General features: G+C 39.9%; 2 protein-coding genes across 3 annotated transcripts in view; one reads left to right on the top strand and one right to left on the bottom strand.

Moving 5' to 3' along the window:
• TMEM43 (transmembrane protein 43) overlaps positions 1-17,558 on the top strand; it is a 372,149-nt gene that overhangs the window by 280,572 nt on the left and 74,019 nt on the right. The window lies entirely within an intron of this gene.
• Positions 1-17,558, bottom strand: part of UROC1 (urocanate hydratase 1) — a 34,189-nt gene that overhangs the window by 15,761 nt on the left and 870 nt on the right. For both annotated transcript variants that reach the window (XM_052678906.1, XM_052678907.1), the window contains exons 3-14: positions 12,745-12,875; positions 9,814-9,907; positions 9,330-9,389; positions 7,248-7,376; positions 6,842-6,903; positions 5,711-5,777; positions 5,052-5,195; positions 2,301-2,389; positions 1,782-1,844; positions 921-1,100; positions 504-601; positions 272-344 (exon numbers count right to left, since the gene is read on the bottom strand). In XM_052678906.1, coding sequence (XP_052534866.1) covers positions 272-344; positions 504-601; positions 921-1,100; positions 1,782-1,844; positions 2,301-2,389; positions 5,052-5,195; positions 5,711-5,777; positions 6,842-6,903; positions 7,248-7,376; positions 9,330-9,389; positions 9,814-9,907; positions 12,745-12,875 — 1,190 coding nt within the window. The remainder of the gene's footprint in view (positions 1-271; positions 345-503; positions 602-920; positions 1,101-1,781; positions 1,845-2,300; positions 2,390-5,051; positions 5,196-5,710; positions 5,778-6,841; positions 6,904-7,247; positions 7,377-9,329; positions 9,390-9,813; positions 9,908-12,744; positions 12,876-17,558) is intronic.

The raw sequence follows: 17,558 nt of genomic DNA on the forward strand, positions 1-17,558 counted from the left end.
ATAGAAAAGACAAGGATGATGCTTCTAGCCTATGGGACATCTTCCTAAGACTCTCTCCAAAATAGAGGGAAAAAAAAAAAAAGAGTAACTGTGACATACCTCCTGTGAGAATAAGTTTACTACTGCTACAGTTACCTCCTTTTCATCTTGTACAGTACATTGCAAGATTTGAACTAAATGGCACCTTCTTAGTACAATACCTCTAGATACCAATAGATACCAATAGTCATAAAGCACTTGAGTGCTCCATTGCAGGATCAATCCAACATACCCCATGATGTGCTGAACATAGGAAGGATATCTGAATTCTGTTTTATTGGCTCCTTTTTTCTCAACATCAGCACCTATAAAAGGAGTTTTTTTAATAAGAGGCAATAAGTGAGAGAATGGGAAGGACTAGAGAGTTTGTACAACATTGTGGCCAACTCTATCCTATCAAAGAATAGGGATAGGAAGACGTAATCCAGATTGTCCTCATTTCCACTTTTCCAGGATCTACTCACCAGCTCTTTGAGCCTCCAAGAGAAAAGCATTGCCATAATCCCAAAAAAACATGCCTTTATCAGTTAGTCTGTTAATAGCAGCCACATGTCTCCTCAGACTGAAATGAAGAATGAAACAGTTATTCTTGAGATCGATTAAATATCAAGGAGAATATTATCATGAGCTCACTAAAAGCAAGGGAATGGAGGGAAACAGGTGAAATGTAATAAATAAATAAATTCAGGCAAACCCACAAAAGACTTAAGATATTTTCAAACCCTGCAGCACTTTTTATCCCCAAATCTTGAACTGAGTCACAGCCATTGCTGTGATACTGCATATCTAACAGAGAGAAGTCATATCTTTCAGTAATCTGCAATCACGTGCAGAGCAACTAAACTTAAAGGCCAAAAACATGCATCACTAAGACATTTTACCTCTCTTGTACCAGAGTTCGGAACTTCCCTGGATTGGTAGACAAGAGCTGCTTTGCTTCCTCAAAGCCAAGCTGGACTGGATAGTATCCCCCATTGAATGGGTTGTGACATGAAGTTTGATCAGACCCCAGATCAGCTAGCAGCTCCCCTGTTGTGTCCAGCTCATATGCAAGCCTCTCCCTGGGGTGGAAGGGAAGATAATTAACAGTGTTTGAACAGAAGCTGTTATTTCATATTCAAGCTCCTCTTTCAGGTGAGATTCCTCTATCAAAACAGCTGTTTATAAACATATGCCCTGGCAAGCTGTCTTCTTTTAGCAGGCAGGAGGTGGGAAATCATGGTGAACATCTATACACAACTCTTATACTTCACATTTTCCTGTACAGGAACACCAGTAGATGAGTCAAATACCAGTTGTATTGGTCAGTCTCAGACCTTGGCCCATGAGGTAAAAGCAAGGTTTAGCACTGGATAAAACCTTCAGAGTGCTAGAATTCATACCCATCATCTGATGTTTTTATTCTACCAATGCCTCAATACTTCTACTCTTCACTGAAGTCAGATGTTTTCTTGCTAACAAGTCAGTGAAAGGTTAGGAGAAAGAGGGTTAGAGGGTCTTCATTTGAAGACAAATCTCAGTAATTTCTTTCCCTAGGAAATTCACTGTTTCATAAGGGAAGATAATGCACAAGAAGCAACTGAGAACTGTGACAGAAGATGAAGATACATCTTCTGCCAATGAAGTTTTTCATGAACATCCAGAATCACGAACTCAGCCCTATGCTCAACACCACTTCCCTTCCAAGTCTGGAAGTAAGTTCCAAAGCAGTAATATACCCATTACCCATATATACTACTTACCACAGGTCTACCACATTCCCATGGTAACCCAAACTGAGGGCAATTTTATTCTTCCTTGCATCTCTAGAACAGATTTTAAAAGACTGGTTTAAAAAAAACAAAAACAAAACACTATGTTGCAATACACACACTGCAACCAAAACTAACAGTCTGCATGCAGTCTGCAACACCCAGCTAGGCAACAGAACTTTTGTCCTTTATGCAGTTGTTCATCAGTCATTCCAGAAACAATGATCAACTCTTGAAGCGTAACACTAGATGTAATTGATATATGCATATTCATGGCACCGTGAAGAAACATTTAACAGACAGTATAAATTATATGAAGCATGAGTAACAGCAAGCATTAAGCATTGGTAGTCACTAATATGGCTGGATTCGCATTCAAAAATCAGACCTGGGATAGGAGATGTCCTTCAACCCCTCTTCTGTGCATACTAAAATGGCACAGAGCAGAGAGATGTAAAGTGAGGAACAGAGTGTAGAGATAAAGTAGCTGAGTAACGTTACAAGCCATACCTGAGGCGAGCAATGCAGTGGTCCAAGTCATTAGAAATTTCCATGAGCCATCCTTGCTTGTAACGTTTCATAAGCGCTGCTTCATCAACCTAAGACACAAGCAGAGACCTTAAAACTCTCATTTTTCCCATTGAGTCACTTTTACCTTTTATTTATTTTTTAATTGGCCTGGAAAAAATAGCAAATTAGTAAGTCAGTCCTACATTGGTCTAAACACAACAGAGTAATTGTTCAATTTCTTATGTTCCTCCTCTGATTTTTATTAATACTGTTATCTATTACTTCAAGCTAGAAACAAGAAAAAAAAAACACTTCTGATTCATCACTTCCCAAATATTTACTACAAACAAGAAATTCATACTAGAACTGTACAAGAGTTAACATACTTAGAAATTTAAAATTATTTTTATTGTTACTTTTCATGATTATACTGAAAAAATGAAAAGCAAGATTTAAATACATATTATTATTATTTTAAATTAACTCAGACATTCCTGCTGTACTGCCCAGGACAAAGCAATGGTCCTGAATTGACCCAGCAATGGTGCTGAAATTGACCCTCACTTTCACTCTTTGAGCTGGTTGAAATTTTCAACCAAATATGGAAAAGAGAAGAGCTTTTCTTTGTCCCAGCTGGCTGATGCCTCTGTGAAAAATGGAGTGAATCAAAACAAAACTACATCTTCAATTCCTTCTTGCTTTGAACTTCGAATCTCCAAACAAGCTCAACCCCAAATCTTCTGGACTCACTTTCTGTGTGTGTGCATCAAGAGACAAGCTGGACAAAAATATAAATGAATACACAAGTTGTGAAAGCTTTGGCACAGATTCCATATTAATGATTCAATGTCCAAACTCACACATCATTAGGACTTTCATAATGAGCTATCAGTGGCACAAAGCAAATGACAAAATTCATTCAAGTCATTTTTCCGTGGTAGCAACTGATTTAGACACTGAGTGGTGCGTGCCCAAGAATGCATAACCTGAGTATCCTACAGTATTTCACTAAAGCATTTTTACTTCTCTGTAATCCACCCCATCACTTCCATTCCATTATTTCTCATTAACAAAGTATTTATATGTAAATTAAATAAGTTCTGTATTCAGAAGTTGCTTGAACACCAGGAAACCTTTTCTTCCCCAATTATTCCTAGCATGAGAAACCTTCCATCATTTCCTGCATCAGTAATAAAGACTATCCTTCCCAAACCCCAGATTATGGTAATAGCAGTGTCACTACCAATAGAATTATTCAATAAGAAGTCAGGTGCCATGAGAGACAGCTACTTTGGGAGTTATTTAAATCAGCACAGGGAAAAGAGATTAAATGCTTCACATGAATTACAAGAATTGGGTTCATTTAAAGCTCTGCATAACACAGAAAATCTATTTAAATTCATTACATATTTTATTTCAGATCTCTCTGACAGTCTCAGAAAGACTTTCACAGACTTGCTAGCACACAAGAAAGCCAGCTTCCTTCAAACTGTTTTCAAATATACAATTAGAAAAACAACAAACAACCTCAGTTTTAAAATTTGCACGACCCTGATGAGCCAATATCACCTCCAGTGTAACCCTGGAGAGCTGAGAGCAGCTCAGAGGCCATCATCTGGCCCTCCACACTGTTATTTCATAAAACTGCAATCTGCTTCATGTCAAACAGAAGAGGTAAAAGACTTGTACCATTAATCCCTTCTGTCTGAACTTCGGAAGCCCTGGCTGACAAAATGACATCTCTTGCATAGTTCATCAGTGCTATTTGCATAAATAGTTCCTTAAATAAATAATATGTACATATATGTAGCTATCCACATGTGCTCCTGAGACTCATTTCCGACAAGGATCATCTCACAGAAGATAAAAACCAGGCGATATTCAGTCTCCTGAACAAAATCATCTGCAGCCATGGAGATGAAAAGGACAAAAGACTGCTGTGAATAGCATTCACTAGAATCTCTCCTTTTGTATTCTAGCATTTGAAAGATCACGATGACACAGTAGAAGTCTGAATAAGAATTTATTCAATAAGAATGCTTTCAATGATAAATTAAATAAATTTATTTCATCTTCAGGGAGCACTTGATGAAGCGTCATACATGCAAAACTCATGTTTTGCTAACAACAACAAAAAATGAACAAAGAACTCACACTTCTGCATGATCACTGCAGAACAGCTGAAATCCTATCATTTCATGGCTTCAGTAAGGCTTCAGCTGGCCAGAGCAGGACAGATCTACTGCATGCCACATGTACAGTCCAGCCCATTTTGTTTTGAATTTTAATTATCATTATTATGGGCCAGATTGCAATATTCTTACCCTTCTGATTGCAGCAAGTGACATGCCTGCAGCAGAGACCCACCGGCTAATTCTCTTTATAAAGCAATTTGGTTGAGAAGGTTGCACTCCCACTACAGTTTGTCCTAACTGGAGTTTGATTCTCCAAATCTTTCTTCCTCTAGCTCAAACACTGAGCATGGCTCATTAAACAGAATCATTCTGCATTATCAGCAAAGCAACCCTAAATAGTAATCATTCATATATTCACAATATTTGCTTGCTCATTGGGTTACAAGGGTGGAATAGCAGTGAGAAATCCCAGCATGAAAAGCAGCATCTCAGCTTGGTAGACAGCATCTCTTGAGTTTGACCAGGTAGTGTTATTAAAGGGGTCTGTCTGATCAGAAGAAAGAGCTCTAATTCAGCCCACGAAGAAAAGACAGAAAGAAAGGAGCACCACTCTTACCTCTGCAATAATCCCCACACACCCAGCAATGACTGCAGCCTTCGCTTGAGCCCCACTCATCCCTCCAAGACCAGAAGTAACAAACACCTTTCCAGACAGGTCTTCTGCCTTCAAATAGCGACGACCAGCATTCAGCACTGTGAGCTACACACAACATAATATAGCAATTACCAGGAGTTATTTCACCCAGTGTCCCTGAAATCTATCAAAAAAAAAAAAAAAAAAAGCTGCATTTTCCCAATTAACTGCCTTAGATACCTGGAAAAAGTAGCTGTTTGCAAGCAGGATTGTTAAAGGTACTCTTAGGCACTGGTTTTCTATATCCAAATGATGTGTTCCTTTTGCAAAGACAGTTTGAAACTGTGGAATTGGCTTCAGAGGTCCCTAGGACCATGAAATGGCGTTAATCTTTTAAAAAGGAACCACGTTACAAAGGTGATGTTACAAAGGTGTTGGTTTCAACCATCTGTACTGATACCTGTTTCTGCCACTGCCAAATAGAATAATGAGCAGTTCACAATACAGAGACTTACTCAAGATGGCTGCTAAGGAAAACAAGCCTGCTAGATACCTGCACATAACATTCTTCCACAGTGGTTCATTTCACCCCAGTCACCAGCCACACTTACCAACTAACCAAGCTTTCCCCAGTTTCTTACCACAGTTCCATGGACTATTCCCTGGGGCCCAATGTAGCAGTAGCTCCCTGCAGTCATCTGACCATACCTAGCAAGATCAAAGAACATGATGACTCCATATGTTACTCAGGCAGAATGAAGTCTGTATACATCAACATATATTTCTAGTATAACAAAAAAAAAAGGCTCCTCAACCTAACAAACACACAAAAACCAATCTCTTGTACTTCTAGTTGTTGTTATTTTATATTATCACAATCCCAACTTCATAGACCTTCATTAACAGTGCTTTCAACATGTTTTCAGAGGATCATTTAGCTCTTTAAACTACTGAGTTTAAAGATGTATAGACTGGAAAAATAAAAAAAAAACAGCCATAAATTTTGGTCTGGCATTTAGCACAGGGACTAAGACACAAACAGATTCCTTTTCACCTTCAGGCACTTTTGTACCATTGGTTTTCAGTGCCAATTCTCCTTCTAAGACACATAGTCATTTTGAAAGTTATAACCCCAAATGTGGCCTCAATTCATTACTATGAAATCCCCAGATACATGGTAAGGGACACTTTATTTGAGTGCTTTTATTTCTTACCAATCTGTACACATTCAGCTCTCCCATAGTTTTAATTGATTCTCTTCATGGCAAACAGCAAATAACCATCCTGTGCTCATCAGATAGATGAACAGTAAAAAAGCAGGCAAATTATCATTAAAAAAGAAAAAAGAAAACCTTACAGCATTCTACTTCAAAGCTTTCTCTTGATGTAAAGAGAAACAAACACTTCATAACTTATGGTTTTTGCAGATTGCAAAACAACCACTGCAAAGTGTAACCAGCCAGTGCTGTACGTAGGCTATGATTGTGGCTTCAGGCTGTAATTCAGCCAAGTCTTATAAATAAACCTAATTCTAATTCCTAGCAGACCTCAATTACATCCTTATTTGTGTGGCTGAATGTAACTCAAGCTCCTAAGTAATTGCACTTAAGTGTGCATTAATGTGTTGTGCATTAATGTGTTGCAGCATCAGGACTTTAAGCAGCACAGTTGAAGTCCATCCGCATTAGATATTTTAAACAGCAGCTGCTTGATATTTGAATTAAATTTTAGATAAATATTTGATAAATTTTAATAGCAAGGTGTCTACTTACATTGTTACTCCCAAAGCAAAGAGCTTCTCATAATCATCTCTACTAGAATAGTTGGGAATAACCTAAGAAAAGAATAAAAAGAAAACCCAAATAAGCAAATTATAGATTTAAGAAAATCTTTTTCACTATCTAAATTCTCTATAGCTGAACTGTTTTGTACAGCTCAGGCTCATTCAGAATGAAGTCCTCTGATAAGGAGAGGATCTTACTTCTCTCACTGCAGATCAGCTCACCTGAGGTGACAGAAACTGTACTGCAATAAAAGCTGCAGAATTTAGACCTGAGATTCTTCTGTGAGCTATCATTAGTTCAGGTAGTATCAATTACATTTTAATTCAGTAGACATATGAAAGCTAAATATAAGATGAAGAAAAAAAGCAAAAGAAAACAAGATGCTAACACCTACCATGCCATTAGTAATGACTAATCGCGGAGCATAGCGATGGCTGGGAAAGAGTCCCAGAGGATGCCCACTGTACATTACCAATGTTTGCTCTTCGGTCATCTCTGACAAATATTGCATTGCCAACCAGAACTGAAAAGGAAAACAAGAAAAGTGAGGGAATCTGTTTCCATCATGCATTTATATTTCTTCATGAAGCTGCTAAACGGAGTACGAAGGCAACTGTAGAGATAACGAGGTGTATTCACATATGAAATAACAGCCAGAGCTCTCAACACATTCTTGCTTTTAATAAAGTCCATTAAGAGACATCACTCAGCAGGAAACATAAATCAACGAGGTCTGAATAAGTTCCAGAATAATTTCTCCAATGTAAACCCCAGAAATGCTTTGCTAGCTTTTCAACGCGTCATTTTGAAAGCCATTCCAATTTTATCTTGAGATTGACCATTTGGATCTGGCACTTTTCTGGCAATGTATCCAAAATCAAACTGCAAAATTTTCCCAATAAAAGAGATGAAATATTCATGTATATTTTTGATGCTGGCCTGATACGGATAATTCAGTCTCTTCTGGCACTTGTCATCTTTTCAACAGATGTATGCATTTCAATTTTTCCTCACACCAAACATACACCAAACAAACATCTTTCACTATGGACAACACTCCTTGAAATACTAAGGAATAAATAAATGCATCTCCAATCCATCTTCATAATTCAATAGTTACTCTTGGTTTATGCCACAAAGTACAACTATCTAAACTGCTATAGGTTTAACTCACATCCATCACTGTCTATTACAAAGACCATTCATTATATTTCATGGGCCTAGAGTATATGACAGCCAGGTCTAAGGAGAGCTTTTCCATGGGACGCTGGAATTCAACAGTAGCTTGAAATAGAGTTTCTGCAGTTACACTGAAAAATGGATCTGCTGATCAGAGAGACAGTAACATCACCAACAGGCCTGCAAGCTTGAGGACAAGTTGGTAAGTGGAAATTTACCTCTGGTTGTTTTGTTTGTTTGTTTTTCTTCAAAGCACAGGCCTGGGTGGATGACATAAACCAAACCCAGCCTTTTCACTGGGAATTTTGCAAGGACAAATTTTCAAAAAGCATGCTGTTTTTAAGCCACAGAGAACAAAATGTTCTATCACAACTGAATCATTCATGTGATCGCTACTCCAAATAAGCAAGACCAGAAAGGTTTTGTTTGTTCTGCTGTGAAACAACTGCAGGTCAAAGCTCTAACTTGGATGGAAACAAGAGGAAAAAAAAAATACTTCTGTCTTTGGCAGAGCCTCTCCTTCACCTTGCAGCCTAGCATCTGCCTGAGGGATGTCACCCCAGTCAGGCCCACAGTATGAACTGCCAGCACTGGTGTCTTGAGAGATGCTGTAAAACTTTCATGCAATGCATTAAATGACATAACAGACATTTATGAATTAATGCACAGAACAAAGAAACGGTGTGCACTTTTAGATTGACAGTCCTAACTTAAACATCCCAGATCAGATTTTAGATAGGATGTCACCCACTTGCCATTGCCATCAGAAGAGCAGAGTTAATCCTGAAAATAAAAAGCACCTTCACTTGCCCAGCTAGCATGTGAACAATTTCAGCTCACTTGATTTCATTGGAAGAACTCAGGGCTGCACTTCATTATAGCCTCATTTTTTTATTCCTCTGCGTATTGTGAAAAATGTTGCAAAAGTACCAGAAATAAACAAAAGATACACTTTTTGGTTTCCTAAAATTTATTTTGCATATAAATTATTGTGCAAAGTACAAACACATACACACACACACCAGAGAAATCCAAAGAGCTTTCTACATCATCTTATGCTGCTTGACATTTTTTGAAACAGTCTTTCTATTGGATTGTCTGCGCTCTCTTTACTAAATAAAGCTCTTCCCATCTGCACAGCTCATAACTGAGCATTCCTCTATCCAGACAGGATGTTTTGGAGTATTTAGAGACAATGACTGCCAAGAATTATTGCAAACTCTGCCTAAGCAGAACGTGCCTGGGGGAGCGTACAATGGGTTTCATGACAGAAGCTGCAAAAGCAGCAGCGTCCTACCTGAGCCCAGTTGCTGAAGACCTGCCCATTTCCTCCATAAGTGACAAGCTCCTGTGGAAACTGAGAAGGATAATTTAATAATAATAAGGCAAGCACGTTTCTGAAGTATTTCTCTGCTGTGTCTCCAACACTAGCTGCTCAACACGTGCTGTAGGAGCAGTGTACTCAGAGCTGTGCTTTCTCACAGACAGCAACCAAGCTCCTGTGTACTGTGGGAGCTGGAGTGTGCCTTGCTAGCCCTGCAAGAGTCCTCAGAGACTAAGTTAGGACCAAAACCCACCATGCAGAATGAAGAACTACGCATTGCAATAAGCGATAGATATTAGCAAAAAAGACCCAAAACTCAGAAATCAAAACACGACCACAGGAAAAGTTGTAGAATCACCCAAATTCTTCAATTTGTGTGCGAGCACTTACAGGAAGTAACTTGCAGATTTGCTTCTGCTTCATGACTCCGACTTCCTTTATTGTCACTGCAGCTTACCTGAGCCACCGAGGGATCCAGATTATTCATGATCATCAGCATGATGGCAGCAGCTGATTTGGTCTTGCAAGGATAGTCTTCTATGGGGTATGCTCTGAAATGGCATTCACCACACTTTAGGACGCGTATAAGAGAAACAACAAAACATCTGACAGAAGTATCCCTGCACATCAACACGTTCCTTTGAGTTATTATCTCTTATTGAAGAGAAGAGAAAAAGGAAAAAGGAGAAAGTGCAGATCTAATACAGCCTGTACCTTAAGAGGCACATCAGGTTTCAACTTCAATCAGAACTAAGCAAAGAAAAAAGAACGCGTTCAGCTTGTCACTTCTGAATCAGGTAGTCAGAATGGGTTATAAGTATGGCAGCTGTGAGAGCTCATTGCTTTTCTACTTGGATTATTTAGGCATGCTTAAACCCAATTGCTAGGCCAAGGAAAACAGCATCATGGAAGTTGCTTTTGGGCTCTTCTGCCCTTGCAAATTTGAGATCTCATCTAAAAAGGAAAAAACCCAGCTCCAATTTCAGTCCTAAAGTAATCCCCAGAACTTACCTAGCTATGGGAAATGTGAGTCTTTTTACTGAATAAGTTGTATTTCAGTGACAAATTTGAGAGGTTGGGAATAGGAAACCCTACAAGGACTTGAATCACTAATGTGATTCGGTACCAACTTCTGCAGTTGCCTTACATATATTCTCCTCCATAATCTATTTGCTTTATCAAATTGCCCTAAAACTTCTAGTCTTAGCTCTGTATTATGTATGTAGATGTACATATATGCACATATGTGTGTGTATATATGTTTTCTCTTCAGGCATGAGATGGTTCCTTTGCTGTGCTTGTATAAGTCTGAGTACAGTTGTACCAAGGCTGCTGAAATATAACACCAAGATTTATAATCAAGAGTTCCGCTCTTTCTCTGTAAGCAACAAAACCATCATAGACACTGAAAATTCCTGAAGGCAGGTAGGAACATTTGACATGTTGTAATGCTATAAGCAGTGGAAAGTAAAGCAATAATAGTGGGGTTAGCACAGTCTTAGGCCGCAGCAAATGAGGACAAGCCCAAACACAACAGCCATGGATGCAGAAACAAAGGAAGAAAATCTGCTTACCTTTGGAAGGCCTCTAGTAAGCAGGAATCTTCAATAAGATACCCTTGCCTCCATTGCCAACTCTTAAACGAGGTCTGGGAAGGGCTGGATCCCAGTTCCACCCCTTCCAACCACGCAGAGGCATTGCATTGCACTGCACTGCATGCACCTGAGCCCCACTGCCTTCCCACCAGGTGCTCAATCGGTGCTTCAAGCTGTGACTTTAGCATTTCTGCTACACGTGTTCTTTAAACAATCTTCCTTTTACTGGACCATGGATCTTCAGTGGCTAAATGCTTTCTTTATGCAAGGAAGACAATTACACTAAAGAAATTATGCTAACGAGTGCAAATGGCAAAGATAAATTCCATAGATTTAGCAAATGGGTTCTTCCCACGATCATATGTGCTTTATCCCAGCTATTTACATCAGGATACTGAAACAAATGCTTTGCACTCACTGCCAAAATAGGAGAGAAAGCCTTTGAGTTTTTAAAAATATATTTTTAAATTATTATTAATTTTTTTGCTTTTCTAAGTTTGAGGTGATAAAACAGGAGGAATTATACTATTTCATCAAGAGGAGTCATTCCCCCATAAGATTGCTCAGAATTTAAGAAGCCCAATGTTCAGGAATGGACTGAGAGTGTTTATATGGGGAGAAGGGTGCTGTGGGGAACAGAACCAAATGGGACTGTGCTCCCTGGGATAAGCAGAACAAAACCAAATACTACTAGACTAGACTAAGGCAACAAAAGATGTGTCTTAATCTGAGACTGTAAGAGTCAGCTGGAAAAGGAGAGCTGTAAAATCATCACAAACTACAAAGAAAATATTCGAAGCTGTCAAGAATCACTGATGCCAGTGATGGAAATGAGCTGGTGGACTGTCTTATTCAAGCTGAGAGCAGAAGGTGTCCTCATTTGTATTCAGGACTACTGTCCTCTGCAGTCCAGCTCTGCAGTATCTTTCAGATTCTCTTATTGTCATCCCTTTAGCTGATTTCTGCAAGAGCTGACCCCAGACTGTGGGCAGCACAAAAACATGGATGTCTGTGGAAATTAAAGTGCTTTTTTGTTGCTTGCTTATTCAGATTTCTGTATAGACATTAACCAGGCCCCTGCTGGATGCAAAAAGGAATCAATCAGTCTAAAAAAAGAAGCCAGCCCCTGGCAGCCCTTTACAAAACTGTTCTGCTTCACAAACATTAGCCTCCTTAGATCTATAATGAAGTGATGCTTCGAGATCAACAGGCACTGCCTATTACAAGACAGGGTCAGATACAGGTTCCAAGCATGGAAAAAATGTGCTGCTTCTCTTTCAAGCCCGGGAAGTCTTCTCTGAGACTGACAAATAATCAGTCACTCACAGCAGATCCCAAAGTCATCCACTCAACTGATCTTACTTCTTGGTTCATGACAACTAGCATCATCTCAAGGCTAATGCAGCCTTCCTGTACAGGTTGCAATCAGATTTTTGAACAGTGACTGGTCCCTGGAAACTCTAAGATTTGCTTTGGGGTAGAGCACATGGCATCTCAGTGTAATGCCATCTCAACTGGCATTACCAAACACATGATCTTATTCATGTGTTAAGTGGCACTGAGCTTCCCAGCAGCAAGACTGCACCAGCCCTGCCAGCACCTGTCCAGAAGGGTGCAGTCTGTTTCCCTGCTAGTCCATGAGGCTCTCATGAAGACAGAAAATAGGATGAAAGCTGAAGGATGAAGAATGCAGCTTTACAGAAGACACACATTTAGCAATCAATGGAAACCATACCTCTCCTGTCTAAAGACAGACAGGACATCCAATTGGGCATGAACCCTTCACTTCTTACCTCATCTCAATATCTGGGAAGAACCTGTACATGTAGATATGGCCATACAGCCTGAGTTCTTCAGCAAATTCCAACACCAGCTTCTTTTGTATGTCAGGTGGGAAATAACGTAGGGCATTGCGCAAAGCGAGCTGTCAGGGGGGAAAAAAAAGACACAGTAACCAAGCTAAAAGAGAAATGGAGGCAAGTGGGTGGCCCTGAACTGTAGACTCAGCTGGAAACCTATGCCAGCTGTCACAAGGATGATTTAATTTAAAAGGCCACGCCAGGGGAGCTACCCATCTCCATCTTTCCTTGTAGACTCAGTGGATGTACACATGCAACCCACCTCTTCCCACTCACCTCAAATCTGCATGGAAAGCCCTTGGAGATTTGATAAGTAATGCACAAACCTACAGACGTCTGATAGAGATGAATCCTCTCTTGCAGTGCTACAGGGCACTGAACTACCAAGAAAAGCACTGTTCAGAAACCCTTATTGTGAGATCCTGAACTCCCAGAGGCTCCAAAGTCCTTACTTTACCTTCAATTCAAACAAGAGACCTTAGCCCTGAATTATGTGACTTAAAGAGGAAGATGTTCTTGGGTGAAGATAAGTAGCTGAACTTATATGAAAAAAAAAATAGTTCACAGAGTAGAACTTATACATGCAGCATACTAATGTATTGTATAGTATGATGGCATACATTATTTTATTGAAGTCACAAACATCACTTCCAAATTAGCTACAGTGATTAGTAGACAGTGAATTAAATTCTGCAGATGACAGTAAGTGGCTCATCCTTCCCATTACCTTCAAAGATATTATCCACTGTTAAAGTTCTACATTGCAAAGTACCGTGTGTCCTTTTAGATGAACGAAAACATAAATAAATCACTATTTTAGTAACAGTCTCTTAAGTCATGTCTCCGTATTCTGTTCCATTTGATTAAAACCATAATGATAACAAATATTGTAACCTTTAAAATGCCAATTTCATGTGAAGATGCTAAAAACTCTTATAAATTCCTTGATATATGGCAATACTATGGAAGCGACTCTTAGTTGAAGAGATTCATACATTTCATCTCTTCATTGGGCTGATTTTTACGGGCTGTGGATAAGACAGCTCTTAAAAGGGGGCTGAGGATGGGATCAAATTTGCTACCAAATTTGACAGCAGCCTACATTATGACCAGGGAAGCCCAGTTTGAGAGGGCTGAGGATGAAACCTGCTGTTGTCAGTTCCAACCTATTTGTGCGACCTGCTGTAGGGAACCTGCTTTGGCAGGGAGGTTGGACTCGATGAACTCTGAAGGTCCCTTCCAACCCCTATCATTCTGTGAAATATTCAGTGCAAGAAGTGAAGGGGCAGCCTGCAGCACAGCAAACAGGTATCCAGAACAAAGGCACATAGAACCATCCAGTCTGGGTATTTCACACTGATTGCTCTTCTGGGAGGAAAAAGCACCCTGATAAGAATTCCTGAAAAGGGCTACAAAGTCTTTTGTTTAGCTCAGTGAAAAACCTTATTCAATGTGACTGTACTCAGATTCTTAGGGCCAGAGTTGTACAGCCCCTTCACCATTTGAGCTTGTTGGTCTCACACACCTTGAAGCCAACATAGCACAGTATCTCAGAATCTAAAAACAATCCATACTAAAAGATGTTCTTGTTGGCCTATTTGCTGCCAAACAGGCAAACAGACCCTTTCACTTCAGCTACGCAATCCTTGCAAATGAGCTTTGCCATTCCACACAGAAAATGACAAGGAGTAAGACCTGTTTAAAAGACAAGCAGATGCAAATTCCCTTTTGATCTACTGCCTTATTCTTCTCCAGCAAGGTAAGTAGTCATTTTTCAAAACTTCATTAAACACAAAAATCCCAGCTATATCCATGCAGTGACAAAATAGAAGGGGACTTTGAAAGTCAGTACCTCAGAGGCAAGCAGTCTTCACAGAGGTTTCTAGCTCTAAGAAATTCCTGAAGTGAGAATAAAATCAGTTATATCTCTTGTAATAACAAAAAGGAAAGCAGTGATACGCTGAAAAGGGAAAAAAGGTGCTTCTACATTTGGCCTTTTGGCTATAGAGAAGTATCAGGATGAAAGTATTTTGCTTCCATTCTGGCAAGGCTCACCTAGTCTCTGATCAGTATATCTGTTATTTGAGTTATAATGAAACTGAAGGAAAAATAGCATTTTTCTTTGCTCTAAAAACACAAGCAGGCAAAATCTGCCTGGATTTTCAAATAAATACACTTAGATCGAGCCCCTGTCCTATTAGTGTTCCATGTTAGCACAGACCTGAATTTTGATGATGCAAACATTAATGAAACATGAACTTCAATGTTACATGAGGGGTGAGAAGGGCTCCTGGGTTGCTCAGACAATAGAGAGCTGATCTTATAAAAGAGGACTAAGACTGTGCCTTGTTTAGCTTAACAGAACAAAGGTGACATTTGATTGCTGTCTTACTGCAGGATAAGTGTCAAAGTAGGAAGCAGCTTCAGGGAAAAGCTGGAGAGAGGAATAAATGGCTGTAAATTAGCCATGAAGAAATGTAGCCTTGAAATTAGAAGAATTTAAATAACAGATTCTGAAGCAGCCTCTCAATAGCAGCACTGGGTCTCTTAAAATTGCTTAGATGGAGCCTGACTGCTTCATGAAAAGGCAGTTGGCATATGCATCAAGGAGAATTTTGCATATTCATTATTGAGTCAAACTGAATAACCTGAGAAAGGCACTTAAGGAGCAAATTCAAACAGACTGATCATCAAGCTTTCGAGGAAAAGCAACACTTGGCCATTATTCCTTAAGTTTCATTAAAGCACCATATGAAACGCTACTGTGATCTTTAAGATTAATTGTACTCATAGCTGACACATTCCCCTCTGATATTAGACTGTGGGCATTTCATCTGTAGGTGTTCCTGTTTGTAGCTTCCTCAGCCAGCAGTCTGATTGGCATCTATCTGCTCAACACCTCTAAAAAATCAGCTCATCGTGGTGATGTCCAAGCTTGGGGTGAGGCCAGGAAAGCAAGTTAGGATCAGGTGATGGTTACCAGGATGAGATACGGCTCAGAGTTCACCAGGCAAGCCAATAAAGGCAAGACAGGCCCAAGGCCAAGTCACCCTACAGGCTGGGGCCCACGGATAAGGATTTTTCTGATTCTTTGCAACACTGAGAAGTGTGCATTCTTCCCAGGTTGCTTTAACAGAATGCCAGTGAGTACCAAGAATGCAGTGTCCAATATTCTGCAAAGGACGCACCACTCATAATATTTAAGGGCTGTTTTCCTTGCAGTGTATTTACATAAAGATACAGAGGCTAAGAAACAGAAAACTGGGATTTCCTGAGCCATAGAGGAAAAGGGAGAAGTGGCTGCTATAGGCCTCAGGCAAAGAATGCAGAAGAAAGACGACTCAGGAAACATAAACAAAAATCAGTTCTGAGAAATGGCTTGATTTATCCAAAGAGATTAAAGTTATGATATGATAGGAAGCATCGTATATCTCTTCGGCAAGCCCCAAAACATGCAGAAATGTATAAATCTTGCTTAAAGGATTTCTATTGTAGCCAAAAAAAGGAAGCCTAAGAAAGTAAAAAAAGAGCAGTGCTAAGCATTATTATTGTGAAAAAGGGTAAAATTGGAATGAAGGCATGTGGACAGAGGGACAGATCCCTACTCTGAGGAAATTAGCAGAGCATTACTAACTTCACTTCTGTCAAAGCTTGCATGAGCGCCTCGATTAGAAAATGAACACAGTGTTATGAGTAAAGACAAGCCTCACAATGTGCTCAGTGTTACGTACTGCCAACAAGATCTGGAAGCTTGTCTCAAGACTTTAAAACCACCTTGCAGACAGACAACCTGTCCTAAGCACAAAACACTTCTTAAAAAGGAGATTCAGCCTCTCAGATATAAAATAAATACCAGCTGAGCCTCTAACCCTGTTAAGAGTTGAAGGTGGAGGATTAAGAGTAAAGTAAATCAGAAAGGAAGCTTTTAAATTTTTAACAGGCTAATAAAAAACTGAGCCAGCATGACCTTTTATCACATGTGGTAGATAAGAAGGTGAGCTGAGGGGAGGATGTAAGATAGGCTGGGACCAGAAAAGCAGCCTACCACTGTCTCCTTGCAATGCTTTGGGGGCATTCAATCCCAATTTCCATACAGGCTGTGAGGGCTTTGTCATTACCAGTGTTTCTTCAGGTAGACAGTAAGGTCTGGCATTGCTCTGAGAGAAATACCATCTCCTTATGCTGCAGTATACTCCTCATGGGGCAAAATAATTGAGCAAAGGCAGGGAACAAAATGGGGATGTTTGGCAATCTGTTGCCATGCAGTGAAGTTCACTCCCGATTCCTTTATCTTCACATCCACCTTCACAGCCCCTTTCTGCATGCTCACGAGCCACACTTCCATCTGCCTGAGCTGTCCCAGGCACAGACTGAAATGCCTCCACCACGAATGCTCCTGACATTGGAGTAAATCCTCTCCGGATACCTCACAGCTGTTCCTCTCCCTGCCCAGAGAGTGGGCTCTCCTCTGCTTCTGGAAAAGGGCTCTGAAACAATTTCAGCGCTAATGCCAGGGGGAACTGCCACGAAGGCAAGAAAGTTGCACGCAGCTCAGTGTGGGTGAGGAACTTCTGTGTTCTGACCAGAAAATCACACTGTCAGCTATGACATGTGATGAAGCACAGGTGTTCAAGCTAAGGAACCCACCTCATCCTCTCTTCAACACAGTTCCTAAGGTCTCTACCCACCAACCATTATTTTCTGCTGCAGATATATTTTTTAAATCTCTAACATGAAATACTGCAATG

This window comes from Tympanuchus pallidicinctus, unplaced genomic scaffold (assembly GCF_026119805.1).
Source record: "Tympanuchus pallidicinctus isolate F22 unplaced genomic scaffold, pur_lepc_1.0 scaffold17, whole genome shotgun sequence".
Classification (NCBI taxonomy): Eukaryota; Metazoa; Chordata; class Aves; order Galliformes; family Phasianidae; genus Tympanuchus; species Tympanuchus pallidicinctus.